At 38.2% G+C, this 23,811-nt stretch overlaps 1 protein-coding gene across 1 annotated transcript; it reads right to left on the bottom strand.

Annotated features, from left to right (window-relative positions):
• Positions 1-17,861: 17,861 nt before the first annotated feature.
• LOC139723931 (uncharacterized) lies at positions 17,862-23,564 on the bottom strand. Its single transcript, XM_071635132.1, has one exon. The coding sequence runs from the start codon at positions 23,562-23,564 to the stop codon at positions 17,862-17,864; it is 5,703 nt and encodes a 1,900-aa protein (XP_071491233.1).
• Positions 23,565-23,811: the final 247 nt, after the last annotated feature.

Raw genomic sequence — 23,811 nt, forward strand, 5'->3', positions numbered from 1 at the left:
TCAAACTTGGAAAAAATCAGACTCATGACATGCTTTACAACAATCCACATTTTTCTGCCATAGCTTAACCAAATTGAATGGGGTTTCTGCAAAATAGAGCTAAGATATTATATTTTAAGACCCTGAAGAAGCATTAAGACAATTTAATCGTATTGGGTGTGATCACTGCGAAAATCTGTTGTTGTTGTTGTTGTTGTTTTCGTTTGTTGTTGTTGTTGTTGTTTTTTTTTTTTTGGGGGGGGGGGGGGGGACATACTGAACTGCTGCTAGTCCTAGTTAAACTGGCACAGCGCTGTGTAATATGAATTACAGTCCTGAAATGGCTGTTATAGTTGCATGTGATTGTCGTCTGCACCGTGTATTTTTAAAGCAGATTTTCTGCGATTTACACAGTAGTTTTTTTCTTCGTACAATGTGGTCATTTTATGTCAAATGAGAATCCTGAAAACGTTATCGATTTTTGTTTGTTAATGCTACATTTTTCATTAATTGCAATCGTCTGAGATATAATAAGCAGAAACATTGCTGTGGTCAAAAGTAAATTCAACCACTGGCGTTTTGTTTATACTTACAGAATAACACTTTGTGTGTACAGTTTGGTCCAACAAAATTGACCAGGCAATCGGTTCCCCTGGCTAGAACTTCAAATCTTGTTCCACGTAACTTCGGAACGGGAATTTTCGTTTCGGACGGAGCTACCTGGAGATCTTGAATAAAAGAGAAATCCTGGGATCATCTCACGAGACTGACACCCACGAGTCATGCAACCCACGAGTTCGACATCGAAAAAAAAGTCAATAAGTCCTATAACCCGCGAGTCATACAGCCCCGTGAGTTCGACACTATAGGCAAAATCACTGAGCTGTGAAATAAAAAATTCCCCATTTTTTTTATTCTTTTAAGCGCAAGTTGAAACTTTTCCTCCCTAAATCCTCCCTGATATGTTTTTTTTTCCTTAGCTATAGGTTTCGTTAACATCAGGGTTCATCATCCACCCACCAATCATTCAATCACTGAATTCATTATTACGTAAAGAAGGAGCCATTACAATCCTTGCTCAGCTGCATGCAGCACCAACTCTATGAAGCACATTCTCTACCATCCTCTGTTCCATTTCCCTTGTTCAGCGTGTAGGTATTCTCTCATTCTCTCTTTTTTTTCTTTCTTTCCTTCCATACTTTCCATCTCATTCTGGCAAGTTGTGTCATGTTGTTGTGTTTCTTTCTGTTTTGTCCCGTCCTGTCGTATATTATATTCGTCACAAGTGTTTGTAAATAAGTAATTCATAGGTTTTATGAGTGGTTTACAATCTACAAGCTTTGCTTTTTAGTGGACCTCTCTATTCTTTCTTCCTTTTTTTTCAACTGAAGCATGACTTTGTATTATTATTATTTTTTTTTTGCCAGTATGCGCTCTTATGTTTATTGATACCATTTAATTAATTGCAAAGGCAAATGTTCTTTGTTTATGATGTAAAACCTGATTTATCTTGTGTTATGTTTTTGTTGAAAAGGAAAAAAAGAAGAAGAATGAAAATAAATGAATTGAATTGAATTGAATTGAATTGAATTGAATTGAATTGAATTGAAAAAGGGCACATTATGATGATCGAGTTCGACACCAGGTTCAAACAACCCACGAGTTCGACATTACGACACGGGGGATGTTAATGTGTCAATCTTGTGGGCCCTGTGAACTGAATATTGTCGATCTAGCTTATGGGCTGTATGACTCGAGGGCGGTATACAACTCATGGGCTGCATGACACGAGGGCTGTATATTACTCATGGGCTGTATGACACATGGATTCGATTGCGTTCATCCGTTGATTTTTGTCCGCATAATGTTCATAGTACCGTCCATCAAAGAAAAAAAAAAAACAATTCATCAACCTTAGATTGATGTTCTTTAGCTGTAGTAACAACAACGTATAGTGCAAAATACAGAAAACAAATGCAATATTATTTATACCGCAGTCACATTTACACTGAGCCAATTGGAGAATAGCAAGGACAGTAAACAAATACAAAGCTGTAATCTAAGTGTACATCATTCTTCTCTCTCTCTCTCTCTCTCTCTCTCTCTCTGTCTCTCACTCCTCCTGTTCAATTATCGACTTCGGAAAGGAGTAAAAATGCAAAGAAGATTTAAACGGATGTATGAGAGGACAAACTGGTTTAAACTTAAGTTTCTTGTATTGAAATAGATAGAATATCCATACATACATAGGGCCTACTCCTATCTAACATTGATGAATACACGACAAACACACACATTCATGCACACATACATACATACATAAGCACACACACACATACAAACACATAAATGAGATAAGACAAGACCCAATATCACAGATAAGAGATTTTCCTCTTTTTCTGTTTGGTATGCGTTACCTAGCAAAATGGCAATATGAGTCCAGGCATGCACTTTTGTTTACAACTTATATGCTTACACTGACATGTCGATCCCGTATATGGTCGCGTGCAGTTGCAAAAGGGTTGGTGAAATTTTTCAACACTTCTCCTCGGTAGAGACAGGCTACAGGTCCTATATGGACGAGGTAATAGGAATTTATCAGTCATTGTCAAAACACGCACACACACACACACACACACACATGTACACAAGACACAATCATGTCTTTTGTCCCGGCCATCGGCCGGAATCCACACAGATCGTGTTCATTCATTCATTCATTCATTCATTCATTCATTCATTCATTCATTCATTCATTTATTCATTAATTCATACATTCATTCATTTTTCGAGTTCCAACCAAAGCATAATATTCTATATATTATACATACATATAATTCTATATCACAGGAATTGAAAACACAGATTACGCTACAATGTTCAATATTCGAAATTGATACGTTTTCAAAACATTTTGAGTATACGAAATTGATGGATACGGGGAAGAATGTTGAAAGAGCAATTCTGTAGGCTACATCCCCCACAGGAAATATAACAAATAACATAATTGATGTATACTGTTGTAAACATTAAAGTATTTGTGCAGGACCTTGCAGGTTTCAGCATTAATTGAGTTAATTACAATATAAGTTCGTATTCTAGATCCGTCATTATGTATTAAACAACTGTAAGCAGTAAAGACTGTTAAATATATTTAATTTCTGCCAATTTTGTGCATTAAAGGGGATGGCTAGTAACTGATCGGTGGAATCAGTGGGAATGCTGGAGGATGATTGTTCCAATCCTTGTGGGATTCATTGAATTGAAGAGTACATTATATATCTATTGTTGTGTGAAAATTATTTTCTTCAGAATGGTCTCATATTCAAGTAATGTGCAGTTTAATGTTTCCAGGTTAGCGTACCTGGTCAGTGACAGGGCATTAATCTACACATTGTGTGAATATGAGACCGTTCTGAAGCAAATAATTTTCACACAACAGTAGATATAATAATGTGCTCTTAAATGAAACCCACAAGGATTGGAACAATCATCCCTCAGCATTCCTACTGATTCCCACTGATCGGTTACTAGCCATCCCCTTTAAGATGATTCTGTGAATACGTTTTCGCGCAAATTTCATAATCTTGCAATTTGATTAAACGTTAATATAAAACATTTATATTCATGGTAGCTTTGCTAGCCTCTGTAAATCAACATGCTAATTCATTTTCATTCAATCATTCATTCAAATGTGTTATTCTTATAACAAGCATTTGAAAAGAATCAATTAGTAGATATTACATAAGGATCACGATTCACGGTTTCGGCAGCGGGCATTTCATTTTCCCGTGCTCGCAAAAAAACAAAAACAAAAACACAAAACACAAAACTAAAAGTCTTAAACAACGCTAACATATTAAGATTAACGAATTGCCTGAAAAAATTAAACTGAATTCCTAAGAATGAAATTGAATGCCAAACCTCATCCTGGGTTATGGCTTTAATTAGCTGTTATGATATGCATTGCAAAATGGAATGCTTGTTGACCCGTGTTAATTCATGATATACTCAGTTTGGCCAAAATGGGTATTCATATACTTTCCATTCATTTCATGATGATTTTTCTATTTACTCCTGGAACAACACATGCTGCATAAAATTTATGTCTCTGAAACCAAGTCATCTGGCAACTGTTAAGGTGTACAAAGGCGTTTCCCTACCAATATGATTATCAACAGATATCGGAATGTACTTCCGATATCCCTATCTTGAGTATAACCTGCACGTTTCCTCGTTACTAAACCGATTAGCAATATAGACATTATTGCAGTAAAACAGGCAAGTTACGCTCAATCTATGTGAAGGGCATTCTGTTATGTTTAATAGTTAATCATGCGGTTTATCGGTGATTGAATGTCATTGACGGTTTCAAGGGTGGGGGTATCTGAGAAAAAGCAATAGATATTTAGAATATAATAGGGTAAATGTTTATTTAAATATTTTGTCATCGTTTCAGTGAAGATCAGCTTTAAATGATCAATACGAATCAGCATGCATTTGCATGGCATATAGTCCCCTTAGTTTGAATCGATTTCTATTTCTTTTTCGTCTTTGGTGGCTAAAACAAGCTTATCATGGTGCTTATTTTTTTCTTCTGCTCTTTGCACATGTTATGTATATGTTTGTAATATTATATGTATAATGTTTGTATTTTAAACCTGTGTGTGTGGACCCTTCTGAAAACCAGCCTTTGGCTGACGAGAATGTTTCATCCCATGAGCGGAAAATACAAATTGAATTGAATTGAACACTGACGTTAAACTCACAAAATTTTAAACCGTGATATATTTTAAATAATTCGCCCTGAATGCACTTTGTTGATGAATGAATTTCCATTTTCGAAAAAGTATCAAAAATTTTGATTTGGACTGGATTTGAAAAACTAAAAGACCGATATCTCGTTAAACGATATAGTAAATAGATTTAAATGAATTCAATTAAGGATTTTGAGTAACACAAATATGATATGAAAATAGGCTGGAAAGCTACATTTATATACCAGTGTCTAGGCGTATCTTATGTGAGTGCGTGGTGTGTGTGTGTGTGTGTGTGCGTGTGTGTGTGTGTGTGAGTGCGTGATATGCGGAAATGTAGTCGCACAAGTAAATGTGTGTCTAATGAAAATGATTAAAGGAATTATAGTTCTGGTTGAGATGGGAATTCAGGTTTAAACTTATTGTAAGCACATGAGAAACTTCTTATATGAAATATAGAACAGAATGAGAACTATTTTAAGAGCAAATCAAAGTTTATTTGATAGAAATAAGTTTTGAGATGGCTGAGATATCCCAAAACAAAGGAAAATAAAGTAGTCCTAGTAAAAGGTGAGCCTCACCTTTTATTAGGACCACTTTTTTTTTAAATACGTATCCCAGCCATTTCAAACCGATTTTCATCAAATAAATTTTGAAGTGCTCTTAAAATCATTTGCACTTTATATTTCATAGAATAAGTGGTTTCTTATTTGCTCAAAAAAGTTAAAACCTGAATGGCCATCCTTCCCAGAACCACACCATATCTTTAACTGGTGTAAGACCTCCACGGCCACAAACGCAGCTGACACTTCGATAGTCTTTTCATGAGGGCTTCAAAGTCATACAGTACATTCCCAAACCTGCTTTCGTGCACAGCAAGAACTGCGAAGTCGATGCAAGTTGAGGGCGTCCTTCCAAAGCTGTTTTCTCTGGCTGCTTGAAGAGGTGAATGTCCAACCAAGTACTCCAGTGAGTTCCCTCTCGTGGACTTGTAAACCACGAAATGTGGCCAGCGGTACTGAAGGTGACCACGCCTTTTCAGTTCGAGGGCAAAAACAGGAGTTTACAGTATAAGATCGTCGGAAAACAGTGCAGTGACAATGAGAATAGAGGGAGAGAGAGAGAGATCTATCTACCTATATATATGTGACCCGCTACAATAAAAGGATCCTAAAGTCGCTGACAGGCGAGCCAAGCATGGCCCAGAAAAATGCTACTTTCAGGCCTTTCCTTTGATCTTTTAGCTTCGAAATTTCGGCAGATGATAATGTTGTTTAATCATGACTTTATTCAAGTTCAAGTAAGTGTGAGAATAACAAATATACAAAAGAACCAGGTCCACCGTTTCATTCAAAACGAATGGCAGGTTTAGACACGTACATGGGGGTACAAAACATACATTAGATTACAAAATTATGTCAAAACAGAAATCCGAACGTTTGGACAGATTTTGGTGATCTGACTTCAAACTCGATTTTCTCGGCTCACCCGTCAGCGACTTTAGGATCCTTTTGTTGAAGCGGGTCAGATATATATATATATATATATATATATATATATATATATATATATACATATATATATATATATCTTATTATGTTTTAACATGTTAGTAAACTTCACATTATTTCTCTCAAAATGAACACAGATATCACCCTTACTTTTAAAATGCGTCATTCCGGCAAATTTACGTTGCTTTAATTGTAATATCGTGAATTCGCCATAGTATGGCGAATGAAACTAATTGGTAACAGTCGGAAGCAAAAAAAAAAAAAATGCATTAAGTTTTCTTTTGTGGCCATGTTTCTAGGTTCCAATGGAAAATAACTGCATTGTGATTTTGTTCTGTATACCATTTGTCTATCCTTTTGTATATTCTTTTATTTGTGGTAACAAATAAAAAAACTAAAATAACAGGATAAGCAAAGTTTATAAACTGATACAGTTGAACCGGGCGGTTCATTTCGGGACATTCTAATGAGAGAATTTTTCACTCATAAGGCACACTTTTGAGATAAGTTATATATAAAATTGATCTTACTTCTCTTTGGAAAGTCTCTCATAGCAATTTACATGAGTTACATGAGCGACTTTGGCCATTCTGAAATTTGTGTAAAGACTTTTGAGTGATGATTTTTAAGGTTATGATCCGGGTTGTATAACAAAAAAAAATATATATATCTTTTTTTAAATTGGACATATCAGGTAGAAGGGGGGGGGGGAGACTGTTGATAAGATGTGGATACTGATTACGGAAAAAAGTACATCTTTCTGTGTTTGCGTGTAGGAAGAGGGGATTTTGTATTTGTGGTGTCTGCGTATGTGTGCGCGCTTGTAAGATATTCAAGGTGAACAGCTTAAGATTACGGTCTTTTGCATTTTGTTTGTAATAATCCGATTGAATAATCAATGACTTTCCAATTGTTGTTGTGTGATTATAATTCCCCAATACAATCTTTTACTATATATATTGATTATGATTATATTCATTTTGTGTTTGATAGAATATGATTTTTATTGGATAATTGTTTGTTACTTGAGTACATTTTGTTAAAAATGCAGAAATGAAATAAGATGAAATAAAACAAATTATAATCAAATACTGAACCTGACGACAAAGAATCACTTGCTGGACAACTGATCAGCCTCAATTTAAAATTTGACAGCAGGAAAAAGCAAAGTGAAAAGAAATTTCTTATGCAGTGGAAGGGTGACGAAAACTCTATTTGTAACATCGGCTTATCTCTTCTACATTAAAATATATTTCCCTTGTTCCTATTATCACGCCTATCCGAACTCTGAATACTGCATGGTGGAAAATGAGAAAAAAAATAACGGACTAGGACAGTTGGACTAATTACTGAGTAAACGAGGGGCTTTCCACTGAAAGAATAGGAAAATTCTGTCAAATTTATTATTACAACTTAAGCTAGATAATTCCGATGCATTACTGTGCCACAATATTATATTAGTAATATTTCTCTTTTATTGCAAGTTAGAAATTTACCGGAATTTGCATATTTTGGTCAATATGTTTGCAGCAACACAATGAAACGTAGTGACCTACCATTTCCAACCCCACAAAAAGTAGGTCGAAATGAAAATTCACATTTCTACATACTCTAAATCAATAGTACTAAAACTTTAATTTCATACCCCAACTTGTTTATGTTTGAACATTCTCAGCCTTTAAAAAAGTGATTTAGTTAAGAGAGAGCTGAAGTTTCAATGTAGAAAAGAAAGAAAAAAACATTTCAGGATTCCGATCGCACAGCGTGTTGAGCCCAAGTCTGAATGAAAATATGTTCTATTTTTTTCAATTCATTTCAATGTTTTATTTCATTTTTCGACAAAAAAGATATGAACATCACTTTTTTGATAACAGAAATTAAGGTGCGCAAAGTATAACATGGAAGAATGTATATACAATAATTGTACCACCTTATAATAATTATACACTATCATATAACTCAAGTGATTAGAAGTAATTATACAGTATGCAAAATTCGAAAAATGGAGGGACCCACTAAAAAGACCAAGCTTGTAGATTGTGGGCCCCTCAGAGGAAAAACATCAGTTGAGAAAATAAGTAATAGTCTGGAAGCCCACTAGAAAGATAGATCAACAAAAGCAGACAGATATACAAACAAATAAATATGAAATGAGACTGGAGTAGGAGTAACAATACAATGGAGAGTTGACTATTAGACGAGACAAAATGAGGCAAAGCTAACATAATAGAAAAGAACAGAACAGACAAAAACGTTCTACAGACAGCGATCTCGTAAGAAGTATGTCGAGAAAGTGAGAAAAAGTGACGCGAGAAAGAACAGGGCAATAGACATATATGATCGGAGAAATATCGTAGCATTATATGAATATAGTATACAAGAGCTAAAGTATACTTGGCAATCAATATGTGAAAACGTAGGTTCTTAGAAAAGAAGTTATAACAGCTGGTTAATTCTATTCAGTAGAATAAGGTTGCAATAAAGAAACTTTCAATTTCCTCTTGAATGAGTATATTGAGGGGGCATTTTTAATATCAGGATGCATGGAATTTCAATAGCTCGGGCCAGTATAAACAAATGTGTTCTTTGCTAAAATCGTACGGAAAAGAGGTAAATGATATTCGTTAGAGCGTCTAGTTGGATATTCATGAAATGACTGATTTTTTAGGAACATGGAATGGAAAACATCAGGAAGAATGTTATTGTTGTACATATACATAAATTGACCTAAATTGAATAAAAACAAATCTCTATATTTTAACAACTTATTTGAGGCAAACAGTGCATCTGTATGAGAACGTATGGGAGAATAACAAATGACACGAAGAGCTTTCTTTTGCAAAAGTAACTCTCTATCCAACAGATTTTGGTGCGTGTTGCCCCAGACTAAAATTCCATAATTAACGTAATTCAATATCAATGAGGAGTATAACATAAGTAATGATTTTTTTAGGTAAACACAATTTTAATCTATTAATAACGCCTATATTACGTGAAATTATATTACAAATATAATCGATATGCAATTTCCAAGAAAGTTTCTCATCTAAAAAAACCCCAAAGAATTTAAAATGTGAAATTCTTTCCAAAGGAGTGTCATCCAAAACTATGTCAGTACTTAAAGTGCCAACAATATTACTAAAAAGCATATATTTCGTTTTCTGAACATTCAATGAGAGCTTATTAGCTCTGACCCAATTTGTTACTTTCTTCAACTCGCTATTAACTTTTCGTAAAAGAACATCAATATCGCTATGAACTAGAAATACATTAGTATCGTCAGCAAAATGAATAAAAGAAAGAGCTTCAGATACTTGACAAAAATCATTGATATAAATAATGAATAACAATGGCCCTAACAGACTTCCCTGAGGAACCCCACATTTAACTTCTCTGATCACCGAGTTATCATTTTTGATTGTAACAAACTGTCTTCTATTGGATAAATAACTCTTAAACCACTCCAAGGCCTTCCCACGTATTCCATAATGTGATAACTTGTAAAGCAATATATCATGATTAATTGTATCGAAGGCCTTGGAGAAGTCCAAGAAAATGCTAATCAAATGAGAGTGGTCATCAATTGCACGAGCCACTCGTTCAACAAAACTTAAGAGAGCATGACTGGTACTGTGCTTCTCACGAAAACCAAACTGAGAATTAGAAAATATTTAATATTGTTTCAGAAAATTAGTCATTCTCTTATAAATAAGTTTTTCCAGAACTTTAGACAAAGATGATAATAATGAAATTGGACAATATTTACTGGTATCAAGTTTATCGCCTTTTTTTGAATATTGGAATTACTTTTGCCAATTTCATTTTTTCAGGGAAAAAGCCCTGGGATATTGACAAATTGAATATATGAACAAGAGGATCAGCGATCGAAGATATGACACCTTTTAAAATAACAATATCAATCTCATCATAACCAGAACTTCGTTTATTCTTTAAAGAAAATGCCATGTCAATTATTTCATATCTATTAGTAGGAGTAAAAAATATAGAGTTGGGATTAAACTGACCTAAGAATTCAGTGAAATGGTTCTGAGTAGCAGGAATATTTTGAGCAATTGTTTCACCAATTTCTGAAAAGAAGGAATTAAAAGCATTTGCAATGTGAACAGAATCATGAATTACTTCATCATTCATCTTAATGTTATCAATATCTGAATTTTTACTTGCAACATTCATGGCCTGTTTTAAAACCTTCCAAGTACTTTTTATATCAAACTTATATTTCAATAATAACTTTAAATAATATCTTTTCTTTTCAGATCGTAGAATCATTGTTAAAGTATTTTTATAAGATGTATATTTATTCTTAGATAATTCATTCCTTTCCATTTTGTATTTATAGTATAATCGATTTTTCCTGTTAATTAGAACGGAGAATTGATTTTGAGATCCACGGTAATCTGAGTGTCTTTTTATAATCTGATTTATTCTTTTGTTTTGGAATTATTTCATCCAAATGGTGATTAAACATTTCCGTAAAATTGTTAAAAGACAAATTAATATCATCACTTTCTAAGACTCTCGACCAGTCAGTATTATCCAGGGCCGCGTCCAGACTAGCAAGCTTTTCAGGCGACACTCTGCGACTAAATAAGGGAAATACAGAAGGTTTGACAATATTAGCTATTGTCTTAAGAGGAAAGTGAGTCATAATTGGAAAATGATCAGTCATATCTGACAGAATTATAAAGGAATCTGGGAGGTGTATAACATTACAAAAGAAGTTGTCAATAAGGGTAGCAGAGTGATCTGTAACACGTGTGGGTTTTGAAATAAGCGGAAGAAAGGAAGAAGACAAACAGGTTTGAAGAAACTCGCTTGAGATATTATCATTGTCCAATTTCAACAGATCAATATTAAAGTCACCAAGTAAAAAACAGTCCTTATTTTGAAAAACCGGGGATTGTGTCAAATCTGAAAGATAAATACAAAAATCTTTGAAGCTTGAATTTGGTGGTCTGTACAATATGCCGACCACGATATTTCTATTTCCTGGAATACAAATTTCAAGAAAAAGAGATTCAACAAAACTATCCATTCTAGAAATATCATCAAGAACAGTACATTCAAAAGTACGTGATACATACAACGCTACACCTCGACCACTCCTATTATCTGGCCTGTTATTGAAAAACATGTTATACCGATCTATTGCAAAAGAATTTCCAGAATTAGAAGTTAACCAGGTTTCACATAATCCCATAACTGAAAATGGTTGATTTGTATCAGATTCAAGCAGAAATTTAAAGTCCTCAAAATGTTTGTTTATGCTCCTTATGTTCAGATGCAACAAAGAAAAGGTATCTTTAGGAAAATTATTATACATGTCTTTATTTCACACAAGCTGGCAGAAAGAAAAAAATGGGTCAGAACGCTCCCACTAATATTCTTATTTTCTAAGTCAAGCTGCCAGATTTTGACGGTATATGTGAAATTACTCTCTCCCTCTCCCAATTTCTGTATATACAGCTATATCTTTCATAACGGTGTGTGTGTGTGTGTGTGTTTTAAAGGGATGGTACCGTATTGGTGGAGATGAGAATTGGGCTTTTAACTTTTTTTGTGAGATACCAAGAAAACACTTATGAAATAGTACAGAGCATACCATTTTAAATGTTTATTTGATGAAAATCGGGTTTGGAATAACAGAAACATCCAAAAACAAATGTAGAACAAAACGACCGTGATGAAAGTGTGGGTCCCACACTTTATCAGAATCGCTCTGCTTTCGATATCGCAGCCATTTCAAAACCAATTTTCATTTCAAACGTTGAATTCACCATGGAATTACATGCTATTTCATAATTCATAAGAAGTTTCTCATTATCTCACCAAAAATGCTAGAAACCTGAAATTAGGTTCTCAAACAAAACTATGCGATCCCTTTAACATGGCCCATTCACCTGACCTACCATATGAACATAAAAGGTAAAGTCTTTGACTCTGCAAATTATTGCATTGTTATCATCAGAGTGTAATATTACGTGTAAATTTAAAGTTTGAAGTTATTTCTCTCTCTTTTTCCTGGAGGGGGTGTTTTTCAATGGATTGTATTTTTTTTAGGATTCCTGTTACTTACTGCCTGCAATGTTTGTACTCTGTCTATTCCTTATTTGCCCTGCAGGTTTTTTTACCCATGCTGATGAAATAATAATATATTAGAATAAAAGCATTTTCCTTGGCAGCCACGTATTAATGTAAAGAATCTGTTACTTATAATGTGTTGTTTATCATTCCAATGTCTGCCTGTGTTATTGTTTGATATAATTTAAATAAAGTGATTATGAAACTCTTAATATATTTCTTTATATCACCCTTGCATAATCTAATTCAATTCAAGCTTTATTTCGTTTTTTGAAAAGAACATAAACATTTCACTTTCTTTGGTAACAGGGAATAAGGTTGCATAATCAAAAGAAAGCAAATTGAGAAAAATATGATTTTGGAACTTTGGAGTTACAAATACGTTGTCATGAAAATTGACTGAAATGATAAAGACGGTATAACAACACGCAAAACTTCGAAAATGGAGGGACCCACTAAAAAGGGGGTCATCCCACTAGACCGACACCCACGAGTCATACAGCCCACGAGTTCGACACTGAAAACTGGTCCATGAGTCATACAGCTCACGAGTCATACAGCCCATGAGTTCAAAACTAGGCAAATAAAGCCCAGGAGTTCGACAGTAATGATTTAGGTAAAAACAGCCCACGATTTCGACAGATACAACACGGCGCTTAATGTGTCGGTCTCGTGGGCCTTGTTGGCTTAGTGTCGAACTCATGTTTGGGCTGTATGACTTGTGGGCTGTATGACTCGTGGGCTGTATGACTTGTGAGGTGTATGACTTGTGGGTTGTATGACTCGTGGGTGTCGGTCTCGTGACGTGCACCCCTAAAAAGACAAGGTTTGTAAAATGTGGGCCCCTCATGTACAGAATGTCAAGGGACAGATTGTCAAATAGAAAAAAAAATAGCTGATGCAAAAAGGAAAAAAGTCAGAGGAAAAAATTTGGAAGCCCACTGCGGAGAAAGAGTTACAAGCAAGGAAGACTAAACATAACGGGAAGAAAATACAACGGACAGAAAGGCATAACAGATCCAGAATTACAAAAAAAAAATAATAATGGGATGCGTGAAAAAGGATACAGAATTATAGAGAAATAGAGAGAAATATAAGTATTAAATTCAAATCTACTCTGTAAGTGTCTGAGGAAAACAAGGACGAGAAAATACATGACAGCATATTACGTGTAATCCAAGTTCTTCGAAAAGGAATTACAATATAAAGCCAACAGGATAACTCAATTTTTGGGGATTATAAAATTGCAATAGAAAGGTCTTTAATCTCCTTTTAAATGAATATACAGAGGGACATTTTTATATCATTATTCAACAAGTTCCAATAATTTGGGCCAGCATAAATAAGTTTGTTCTCAACAAAAATCGGTCGTAAAAGAGGTAAATGAAATTCATTGGAACGTCGCGTGGGATACTCATGGAATAATCAATTTCTTTGGAAACATAGAATCGAAAACAGACGGTAATGAGCTGTTGTTGTACATATACTTAAATGAATATACAGAGGGACGTTTTTTTATATCATTATTCAACAAGTTCCAATAAGTTGGGCCAGCATAAATAAGTTTGTTCTCAACAAAAATCGGTCGTAAAAGAGGTAAATGAAATTCATTGGAACGTCGCGTGGGATACTCATGGAATAATTAATTTCTTTGGAAACATAGAATCGAAAGCAGACGGTAGTGAGCTGTTGTTGTACATATACTTAAATTGCCCCAAACTGAATAAAAATAACTCCTTCATTTTGAACAGATGACAAGAAGAGCTTTTTTTTTGTAGAAAGAACACTCTATCCTATAGGTTCTGGTGAGTGTTGCCCCAAACTAAAACACCATGATTAAGATAAGGCATTATCAATGACGAGTATAACTCAAGTAATGATTTTTGAGGGGTATAAAATGTCATTCTATCTATAACGCCTATATTCAAGAGATTGTGTTGAAAATATAATTTATATGTAACTTTCAGGAAAGTTTGTCATCAACAATAATTCCAAGAAATGTAAAATGTGAAACTCTTTCTATTAAAACGAAAATCATCCAAAACTATAGCTGTATTCAAAGTGTTAACGGTATTACTAAAAATTATGTATTTCGTTTTTTTTTTTTTGACATTCAACGATCATTCATAGGCTCTTACCAAATTATTCATTTTTGTAACTCAAAGTCAATCTCTTGTACAATAAAATTAACATCATTGTGGGCAAAAAATACATTTTTAACGTCAGCAAAAGTAATGAAGGAAAGTACATTAGATGCCTGACAAAAATCATTATGTAAACAATAAATGTGACCGTGCACCTCAAAACGAACATAAAGTCGCACACACTGATTTTTCGTGAGGACTGAAAATAAGTGAAATGGGTCAACCTAGCTGAACTTGACTTTTTCATATTTTCTGAAAGAGCGGGTATTCTTTTACATTATGCTCAAATTAGGTATCATAAAACGAGCAGGAAAGTGTGTTTTTTTAGCAGTTTATCTCGAACATTTTTGGTAGAATTGCGTGATTAGGTGTGTCTTTACAATCCCTTTTTCGTTTCTGAAAAACCTTGTCCACATTCTTCATTTTCAATTCTAATAACTTTTGAAAGGATAGTGCTACTGCTTTGAAAGTTGGCATTAATTATGGACAGAATGTGTTAATGAGGCATGCTTAATTTCAGTTTAATCTAATAATCCCTTCATTGTTGTTACTCTGATGGTTTACTTCCTGTTTTTTGTCCAATTCATCGCACAGCCAGCACGGTTTGGTAAAGATTAAGCGCTTGAATAGACACTGTACTTCAGAGCCTCTCTTCTCAGTTCACACTTTTCCTGAGTTTGTGCTTTCTTTTCAACATTTAGATAGGTCAGGAGAGTCCATTTGATTTGAGTTATACATCATTTTAAAGCTTAAAGTCTGCTCTTTCAGAATATGGTCTTAACTAAAAAGTCATGTCTGGCGACTTTTTGTTTGTTTTGAGGTGCAGGGTCACAAATGATAGTGGCCCTAATAAACTTCCCTTTGCAACGCCACATTTTACTTCTCTTACTGCGAATTAAAGGGGCTGTACAGTACTGTTTGAGGTGGGGATTCATATTTTTTACATTCCTAAGTGAGATAATGAGAAACCTCTTATGAAATATGAAAGCGCATGTAATTTTAAGAAGGATTCAACGTTTATTTGATGAAGGTTGGGTTTCAAATGGCTGAGATATCCAAAAAAAGTGATAATAATAAAAGACTACATGCCACAACTTTTATTATGATCTCTTTGTTTCACCTTGTTTTTGGATATCTCGGCCACTTCAAAACCGATTTTCCTCAAATAAACTTTTGATACCCCTTAGAATTGCATGCGCTTTGACATCTCATAGAGTGGTCTCTGAATATCTCGCAAAATGTTAAAAGCTAAATCCTCACCTCGAGCAGAACTGTACACACCCTTTAATTGTCTTTGGTTGTAACAAATTGTTTTTATTTCCTAAATAAGTCTTGAACCACTCCATGGTCTTCCCACGTATTCTGTAATGCGGTAACTTGTGAAGTAAAATATCGTGATAAATTGTGCCGAAGGCCTAAGAGAAGTCCAAGAAGAAGGGATGAAGAGCAGGTTCGTCTTTATGAATTATTAGGAAAGGTGTTTGAAACCTAGACACTGTGTGTTTAACTATTGTAGACACGTACTACATAAAGGTGAAAGTTTACTTCAGTCAGTCACAGTTGGAACGCACAGGTTCGTTCATTTATTGAAGACATCAATACCAGCTGGACTCGTGTACTTGTGACAAACACGAACTTGTGTTGAACCAAAACTTGTGGAACACACCAACTTGTGTACTTGTGCGCTTGCATACTGCTGTCGAACCCGAACTTGTGGTTCGCTATAAAAAGAGAAAAGAAATAATAAATGCTTAGTTATCACTACCTTGAACAGCTTGTCAAGTGTAATTATTTCTGTGTCTTCCAAATATACTTAATACTTGTAATAATCGAAACACCTTTCGATTTGTGCAACTCACATAAACAACAGTAACAACTTTACACTGTTAACCCAAATGCATGCAACCATATGCAGCAACCACATGCAGTGCACTAAATATGCAAGTGTTCGGTCATAAACATTAACACATGAATGTCCTGCAGAGACAAATTCTGACTCGATATTTGATGTATGGTACATGTACTGCATTTCTCAGTGTCCAATACACTGCACCATGAGATAATAATATGTTCTAAATGACCTGACTCTATCATACTTTGTTTACTTTGATCATTCAAACAAAGTGTACATTATAAAGTGACTTTTATCTCTATCACTCACATAATTCAAATGATGCAATTGCATCCCTACAACACTATCATAAAATGCAGCCTGCCTTTCTTACAATAAAATAAATCCAAAGTCATCTTTCCCTTTAAACCCATGAATGTCTTTCCTTTTGACACCTCCACATCCAAATGATACACCAAAAAAGGAAGTAACCCTTCACAAACATTGGATAAATTAGCCCTGTAACTGCAGTAATGTATGGGACTGTATGAACCGTACGGTATACGTACATGTACTTGTGTAAATCTAACAGTATACAGCTCTGTGAAAGTGACAAAAGTTGAATCCCTTAATCTGATTCTCATTCCTATATGACCATGACACAATATTCTTCTGAATATGGAGTCTTACATTATTCCTAAATAAAACATACACAGTATTGTAAACTTCAATCATACACTCACACTTCCAACATTTCTCTTCCCTGCCTGCTAAGCAGGAATCATGTACGATAATCAATACCTACAGCGTACCGTACTGTTCTACGTGTAATCACTTTCTATACGAACGCCGTATCGAATCGTTATGTCAACCTAAATTCTGAACTCAATTACAAGCTAACAACACAACACATATCACTACATAAAGGATTAAACAAAGCTACAGCAATCAAATATTCGTCTATTTTCCATCATAATTTCTCTTACCAAACTGTTTAGGTTCCTAAAGTAAATCAATCACAGATCCAAACTCATTCTTTTTTGATCGTGTCTTGCATCTTGGCCCATGTCTTTTGCGTGGCTAGCTATCATGTCAGTACGCATGCAGCATACTAGTACGTAAAGCAAAATCAGTGCGCAAGCAACCGAAGGAATGCGCACTTGACGGTGTATCCAAGGTAACGATCTGCACCTTAAAGCGGCGTAACAGCCTAAATTGTTCCAAATATTTCTTGAATAAATCAATACTGCCGCTACATACCGGCCTCCAATGAGCAACCCACAGGATGGTCATTTAACCTCAATCTTTAGGCGGCAGAAATTCTTCCTATTCACATACAAACCGTTCAACAACAAATGCATGTACTTAATGCAAATAACTACAGTTTAAAATAACTGTCAAATCGGCTTACTCGCGCTTACATCTCAAAGGCCATTGCTTAACCTTTGAATAAACAAACATCAAACATTCGATTCAACTCTTAAGCTAGAGTATCAAGTCTGATGACTGCATGCAATTAAGTCATCCACTTATATCACTACGTTTCAGCGGCTTCGAGCAGACAGAGCTTTGCTATTGGCCTCTTGAAGAATCTTGTTCCAACCCTCACTTGAGCCTGTCGAACATGTCCATCCTTTCCCGGGTACACTTCAACCACTTTACCCAAAGGCCACTGTCCGCGAGGTGTGGTTTCATCCGCTACCAAGACCAAATCATTGACAGCTAGGTTCCGTCTTGGGGCATTCCACTTCTGCCTTTCTTGCAGCAGAAGTAAATATTCCCTCTGCCACCTCTTCCAAAAGACAGAAGCGAGATATTGCACTTGTCTCCATCTGCGTCTGCCATATGCGTCCTTCTGATCAAAGACACCTGGAGGGAGACTAGAGCCTTTTCGCATGATCAACAAGTGGTTTGGTGTCAAAGGTTCGTCATCGTTTGGGTCAAGATTCAACTGAGTGAGTGGACGAGCATTCAAGATTGACTCTACTTCAGCCATGAGCGTGGACAGAACTTCATCATTGACAATTTGCTGTCCAAGTAAGCAGGTAAGTATCTTGCGAACAGACCTCACCATCCGTTCCCAGGCTCCGCCCATATGACTAGCTGTGGGAGTATTGAAGTTCCAGTCAATGCCTTGCTCAGCGAGGAAGTTAGTCACACGCGTTTGGCTCAAACTTTCCAAGTTCTCACGAAGTTCTCGTTCCGCACCTCTAAAGTTGCTCCCATTGTCACTGATGATTTTGGATGGCTTACCTCGCCTGCTGATGAACCTTCTCAGTGCGTTTATGAAGGAGTCTGTGTCCAAAGTGTTTGCTACTTCTAGGTGGACCGCTCTGCAGTTCAGACAGGTAAACAGGCACCCGTAACGTTTGACCCGGCTACGACCTTGCTTCACCATGATTGGTCCAAAGTAATCAATTCCCACATAAGAGAAAGGTGGTTTGTCTGGGGTCACCCTGCTACTCGGAAGATCTGCCATGAATTGTTCCATCTTCTTGGCATTTCTTCGCTTGCATGAGAAACACTTGCCTATCACCTTTCGCACGGTTGCCCCTCCTTTCAACACCCAATACTTCTCTCTGAGGGCTGTCCACGTCATCCCGGCCCCCGAATGACCTACTAGGTGATGGTGATGAACGATCAAGAGCTTTGTCACATGGTGATCAGAGGGCAAAATGATAGGATGTTTCATCTCGTCATTCAGTGGTGCATTCTGTAGTCTTCCGCCGACTCGAATGATGCCATCCACCAAAATTGGGTTCAGCTTGGACATGACTGTACCGCTCATCTGCTTTCCTTCGAGGATAGCGCTGAATTCATCGCGTTGAACCAGAGTCACGATTGCTTTCTCTGCTTGTTTCAATTCGTCGGCAGATAGAGTGGGCTTCTTCAGATCATCCGTGGATTCCCCCTTAGCCTTGACTTGGAGAAGCTTCTTGAAACGAAGAAGCCACGCTGTGGATTTCCTCAACTGATTCCACGAAGAGTACCTATGCAAGAGGTCGCTGACTTGAGCTCTGATTGCTGTCGCATATACTGGTACTGCTTTCTTCACTTCAACGTCTCCTCTTAACTCCAAGACTTCTGGCTGAATGGGCCAGTCATCGTCTCTCCACAGAAAATCTGGTCCTTTGAGCCAACGCTGGTTCTGGAGTAGTTCCTGTGCCTTCAGGCCACGTGATCCGCCGTCACTTGGATTAGACTTTGAGTCTACGTATCTCCACTGAGACACCTCTGAGGCATCATGAATCCTTGCCACACGATTGGCTACAAACGTCTTGAATCTCTTGCTTTCACTGCGGATATACTGAAGGACAGATGTTGAGTCAGTCCAAAAGACGCTGTCTTTGACTTGGATGTCAAGTTCTGACTTGATGAAATGATCCATGGACACGGCCAACACTGCTGCCATTAACTCCAATCTGGGGATGGATACTACTTTCACTGGAGCAAGTCGGGACTTCCCCATAACAAAGGCACAATGTATCCGTCCTGTTCTGTCAGTCAGGCGTAGGTATGCAACGGACGCATATCCAACTTCGGAGGCATCACAGAAGTGATGCACTTCAGCTGACACGACTTCGAAACCATTCGGTTTGAAACATCTCTCTATCTTCAAGTCAGTCAACATGGAAATGTCTTCCATCCATCTGCGCCATTCTCTCTCATCCTCGGCTCCAACAGGCTCGTCCCAGCCTAATCCTACTCTACACAACTTTTGAAGGAGAATCTTGGCTGGCAGCACGAAGGGAGCAACGAACCCAAGGGGGTCATAGAGGGAACTGGCTATCGACAGAATTCCCCGTCGCGTTGCAGGCTTCTCACGGAGATGCACCTTGAAGCCAAAACAGTCTGTTTCAACGTCCCAAAGGATTCCTAGAGTGCGTTCTGCAGGAAGCTCGTCGATATCTAGGCTCGACACCGATGCTGCCCTCTCTTCCTCAGGTATAGAACCTAAGACGTCGCGGTCATTGCTCAACCATTTCGTGAGCCGAAATCCACCACGACTGAGCAGGTCACGAATGTCTTCTACTTGAGTCACTGCTTCAGCTCGATCCTTAACAGACTTAAGACAATCGTCCACATAGAAGTTCCTTTTCACTGTGTTGATCACTTCTTCATTGAAGTGTCCGCGATTATCCTCAGCAGTCTTCCGTAGAGCAAAACTGGCACAACTAGGTGAAGACGTGGCGCCGAATAGGTGTACAGTCATGCAGTATTCGGCTGGTTCCTGAGCCAAGTCACCGTCCTTCCACCAAAGGAATCTCATGGCGTTTCTGTCCCTGGGCGGAACCTTCACTTGGTGGAACATAGACTGAATATCGGCGACTATGGCAACTTGTTCCTGACGAAACCTCGTAAGCACGCCGACTAGATTGTTGGTAAGGTCCGGCCCTTGGAGCAATTGTTCATTGAGTGAAGTTCCTCCATATCTCGCCGCACAATCGAACACAACGCGGACTTTGTCTTTCTTACGAGGATGAACTACAGCGTGGTGTGGGAGATACCAAACTGGCTCATTTGAAGCTTCTTCTTGGGTGGCGCTCTCAGCTGATACATCCGACGGTATGCACTCGACTTCCTTTGCATACCCTTTGGCTATGTAGTCGCTGACTGTCTCTACGTACTTGTCACGTAGGGCTTCGTTCCTTTCCAACCTCTTCTTCAAATACCCAAGTCGCGCCTCGGCCAAACGACGATTGTTTGGCAGGACAGGTGGATAACTGCGCCACGGTAGAGCGACTTGATAGTGACCATCGACCATCACTGCAGATTCCTTCATCACCTTCAGTGCTCGAAGATCTTCAACCGAATCTCCAACATTGTCCTGATTGAGATACCCGCCAAAGTCCACCCTCCAGAACTGCTTCAACTGTTGTTCGAGGGAGTCGTCTTCAAGGCGAGTAAAATTCGCATGGAAACTTGTCGTGGATTGTCGCTTCCCGGACACGGGACCCATAAGCGTCCATCCTAGTGGAGTTCGAACTGCATAGGGTTCTTTCGGATTGCCGACTCTCTGTTCCGAATTCCAGAACGCTTCTGGGGTGTCTGCTCCCACTAGTAGCTCCACGTCTCCTTGGTCCACGGAAGGAAGGGTGATGTCATTTAGGTGTGACCATTCCTTTACATCTGCTGAGTGGGGGAAACATTCGTCGGCGACTGGAAGACTGTCTACAGTCCAAACATTGTCCAGTGTCAAGGTTTCCTGGCCCATAACTCCTTGGACTGACATGGAAACTTCAAGGCCACGTTTGCTTGCTCCTGTCTGGTCCACCGTAGACAGCTTGAAGCTTCTTTCCGTCCCAGTGAGACCTAGCTTGTCGACAAGACCCTTCGTGCACAGCGAAACGTCGCTGCCTTCATCTAACAAGGCCCAGGTTGTAGTTTGTCTCCCATTTCCTCCAACCTTTACGGGTACGACTCTCAGACAGATCTTGCCTCTTGAGGAATGAGCGGTGAATGACCGACCCAACCTTTCATCTCCTTGACTACCCCTTGAAGAGCTTGGGTTATCTTGCTTTACCCCTTGTTGGTTTTCTTGTCTTGTACTGTCCTCTCGGTTCTCTTGCCGAGGAGAGTTCCGACTAGGATTGTATGTTGTGTGCAGAAGAGCATGATGCTTCTTACCACAGTCGGTTACTTCACAGCGAGCTTTGGAAAGACAGCCTACAGCCAAGTGAAATGGTCGTAGGCAATTGAAGCACAGTCTCGCTTTCCTAGCTACGTCTCGTCTGTCGTCTACCCCTTTCTTCTTGAAGGATTCACAGGACGTGAGATTGTGCTTTCCTTGACAGCAAGGACATTTCCTTTCAGGACGATCTCGACTGCCTTGGACGGGACGTGGTGTGTTTTCATCGACCCTCTGAGTTGCAAACGCTGTCCCTCTGGGTCGTGTTTCTTTCTTCGACTTGTCATTCTTTGGAATCGCTTTCCCGATGTTTCGTCCAAAGATGTTGCTGGCCAACTGGGCGGATTCTTCTACAAACGTTGTCATCAAGTCGAAGTTGGGCACAACACATCTCACCATCATGGCATGGGCTCTCCTCGCCCATTCTGCTTGAAGGTGAACGGGTAACAGACGTTGAATCTTGAGTAGTGTCTCAGAGCCGTTTGCATCAGCAAGATACCCCATCTGGGCTAGAACCATCCCACAACGCTTCATATCTCGCGCAAGGTCCCATAGTCCTGCATGGTCGTTCTGCTTGACTTGTGAACGTTTCAGGATCTTATCCAAGTGAGCATTCGCTACCACGTGCGGTTGTCCAAACTGCTCTCTCAAAATCCTCTTCGCTTCAGCATAACCCTCACGTGGTTCCATGAGAACACAGTTCTCGATGCTGTTGCGGGCCTTACCCGAGCAGTACTGGATGAGATAAGTGAGTCTGGTCCTATCATCCAGCACCTTCTGTTCCACATTAACCTCAAAGCTGTTAATGAAGCTGCGATACACAGTCGGATTGCCATCAAAGGTAACCAAATCTGGCTTTGGCAAGCTAAAAGCAACATTAATGGCATGAAATATTGGATTCATGTTAGAATTATACACATCACTGGTTCTCACACAATCATCTACAGCAACGTTAGGTGCATGAGACAAATCATGAGATGACATACGAACTTCACCATATTCAACTGGACTACTTGGCGTGGTACAATTACGTTCTACCGGGTCAGATGTGACACCATTACCCTTTGCTCCTGACCACACTCGAGCATCAGGATTTAACACTGAGGACTTCACTTCATCCTTCTTTTCATTAACTTCGTACTGTGGCTTACCAACATCATGAACTTCACATTCTAATACACGTGTTTCAATTTCTGCGTTTTCAATTTCATGTTCTAACTCAAGATTTGCAAGTTTTTCATTCAATCTCAACTGTTCTCTTGTTAGTTCTTGTTTCCTTTTCAGTTGTTCCTTTCTTGCTTTCGCTAGCTCCAACTTGATTCTGGCCTCACGCAATCGGGAAGCCGCTGCGGTCCTTCCGCTATCTCTAGATGATGTGGACCTGTTGCTTCGTCGTGATGCTGATGATAGCGTGGTTGACCTGTCGTCATCCGAATCGTCAGGGTTACGTCTTGGTACGCTCGGGATAGCTTGTTCCGGTAGAATACCACCAATCTGGGCGTTTCCCACCAATCCTGAGGTAGCTCTATCCTGGGGAGGATCACTGACGACCGGTTGTTCATCAGCAACGTCACTAGATGGGCTGGGACTATCATGCAGTGGACCTTCCATTTTGGATCCAGTTTGCGAACTGTATGTAGACACGTACTACATAAAGGTGAAAGTTTACTTCAGTCAGTCACAGTTGGAACGCACAGGTTCGTTCATTTATTGAAGACATCAATACCAGCTGGACTCGTGTACTTGTGACAAACACGAACTTGTGTTGAACCAAAACTTGTGGAACACACCAACTTGTGTACTTGTGCGCTTGCATACTGCTGTCGAACCCGAACTTGTGGTTCGCTATAAAAAGAGA

Source organism: Diadema antillarum, unplaced genomic scaffold (assembly GCF_040938485.1).
Source record: "Diadema antillarum isolate AM-2024a unplaced genomic scaffold, OU_Dant_1.0 scf00000203, whole genome shotgun sequence".
Taxonomy (NCBI): domain Eukaryota; kingdom Metazoa; phylum Echinodermata; class Echinoidea; order Diadematoida; family Diadematidae; genus Diadema; species Diadema antillarum.

Excerpts from the sequence above, each read along its gene's own strand:
- LOC139723931 (XM_071635132.1), bottom strand. The coding sequence starts at position 23,564 with ATGGAAGGTCCACTGCATGATAGTCCCAGCCCATCTAGTGACGTTGCT.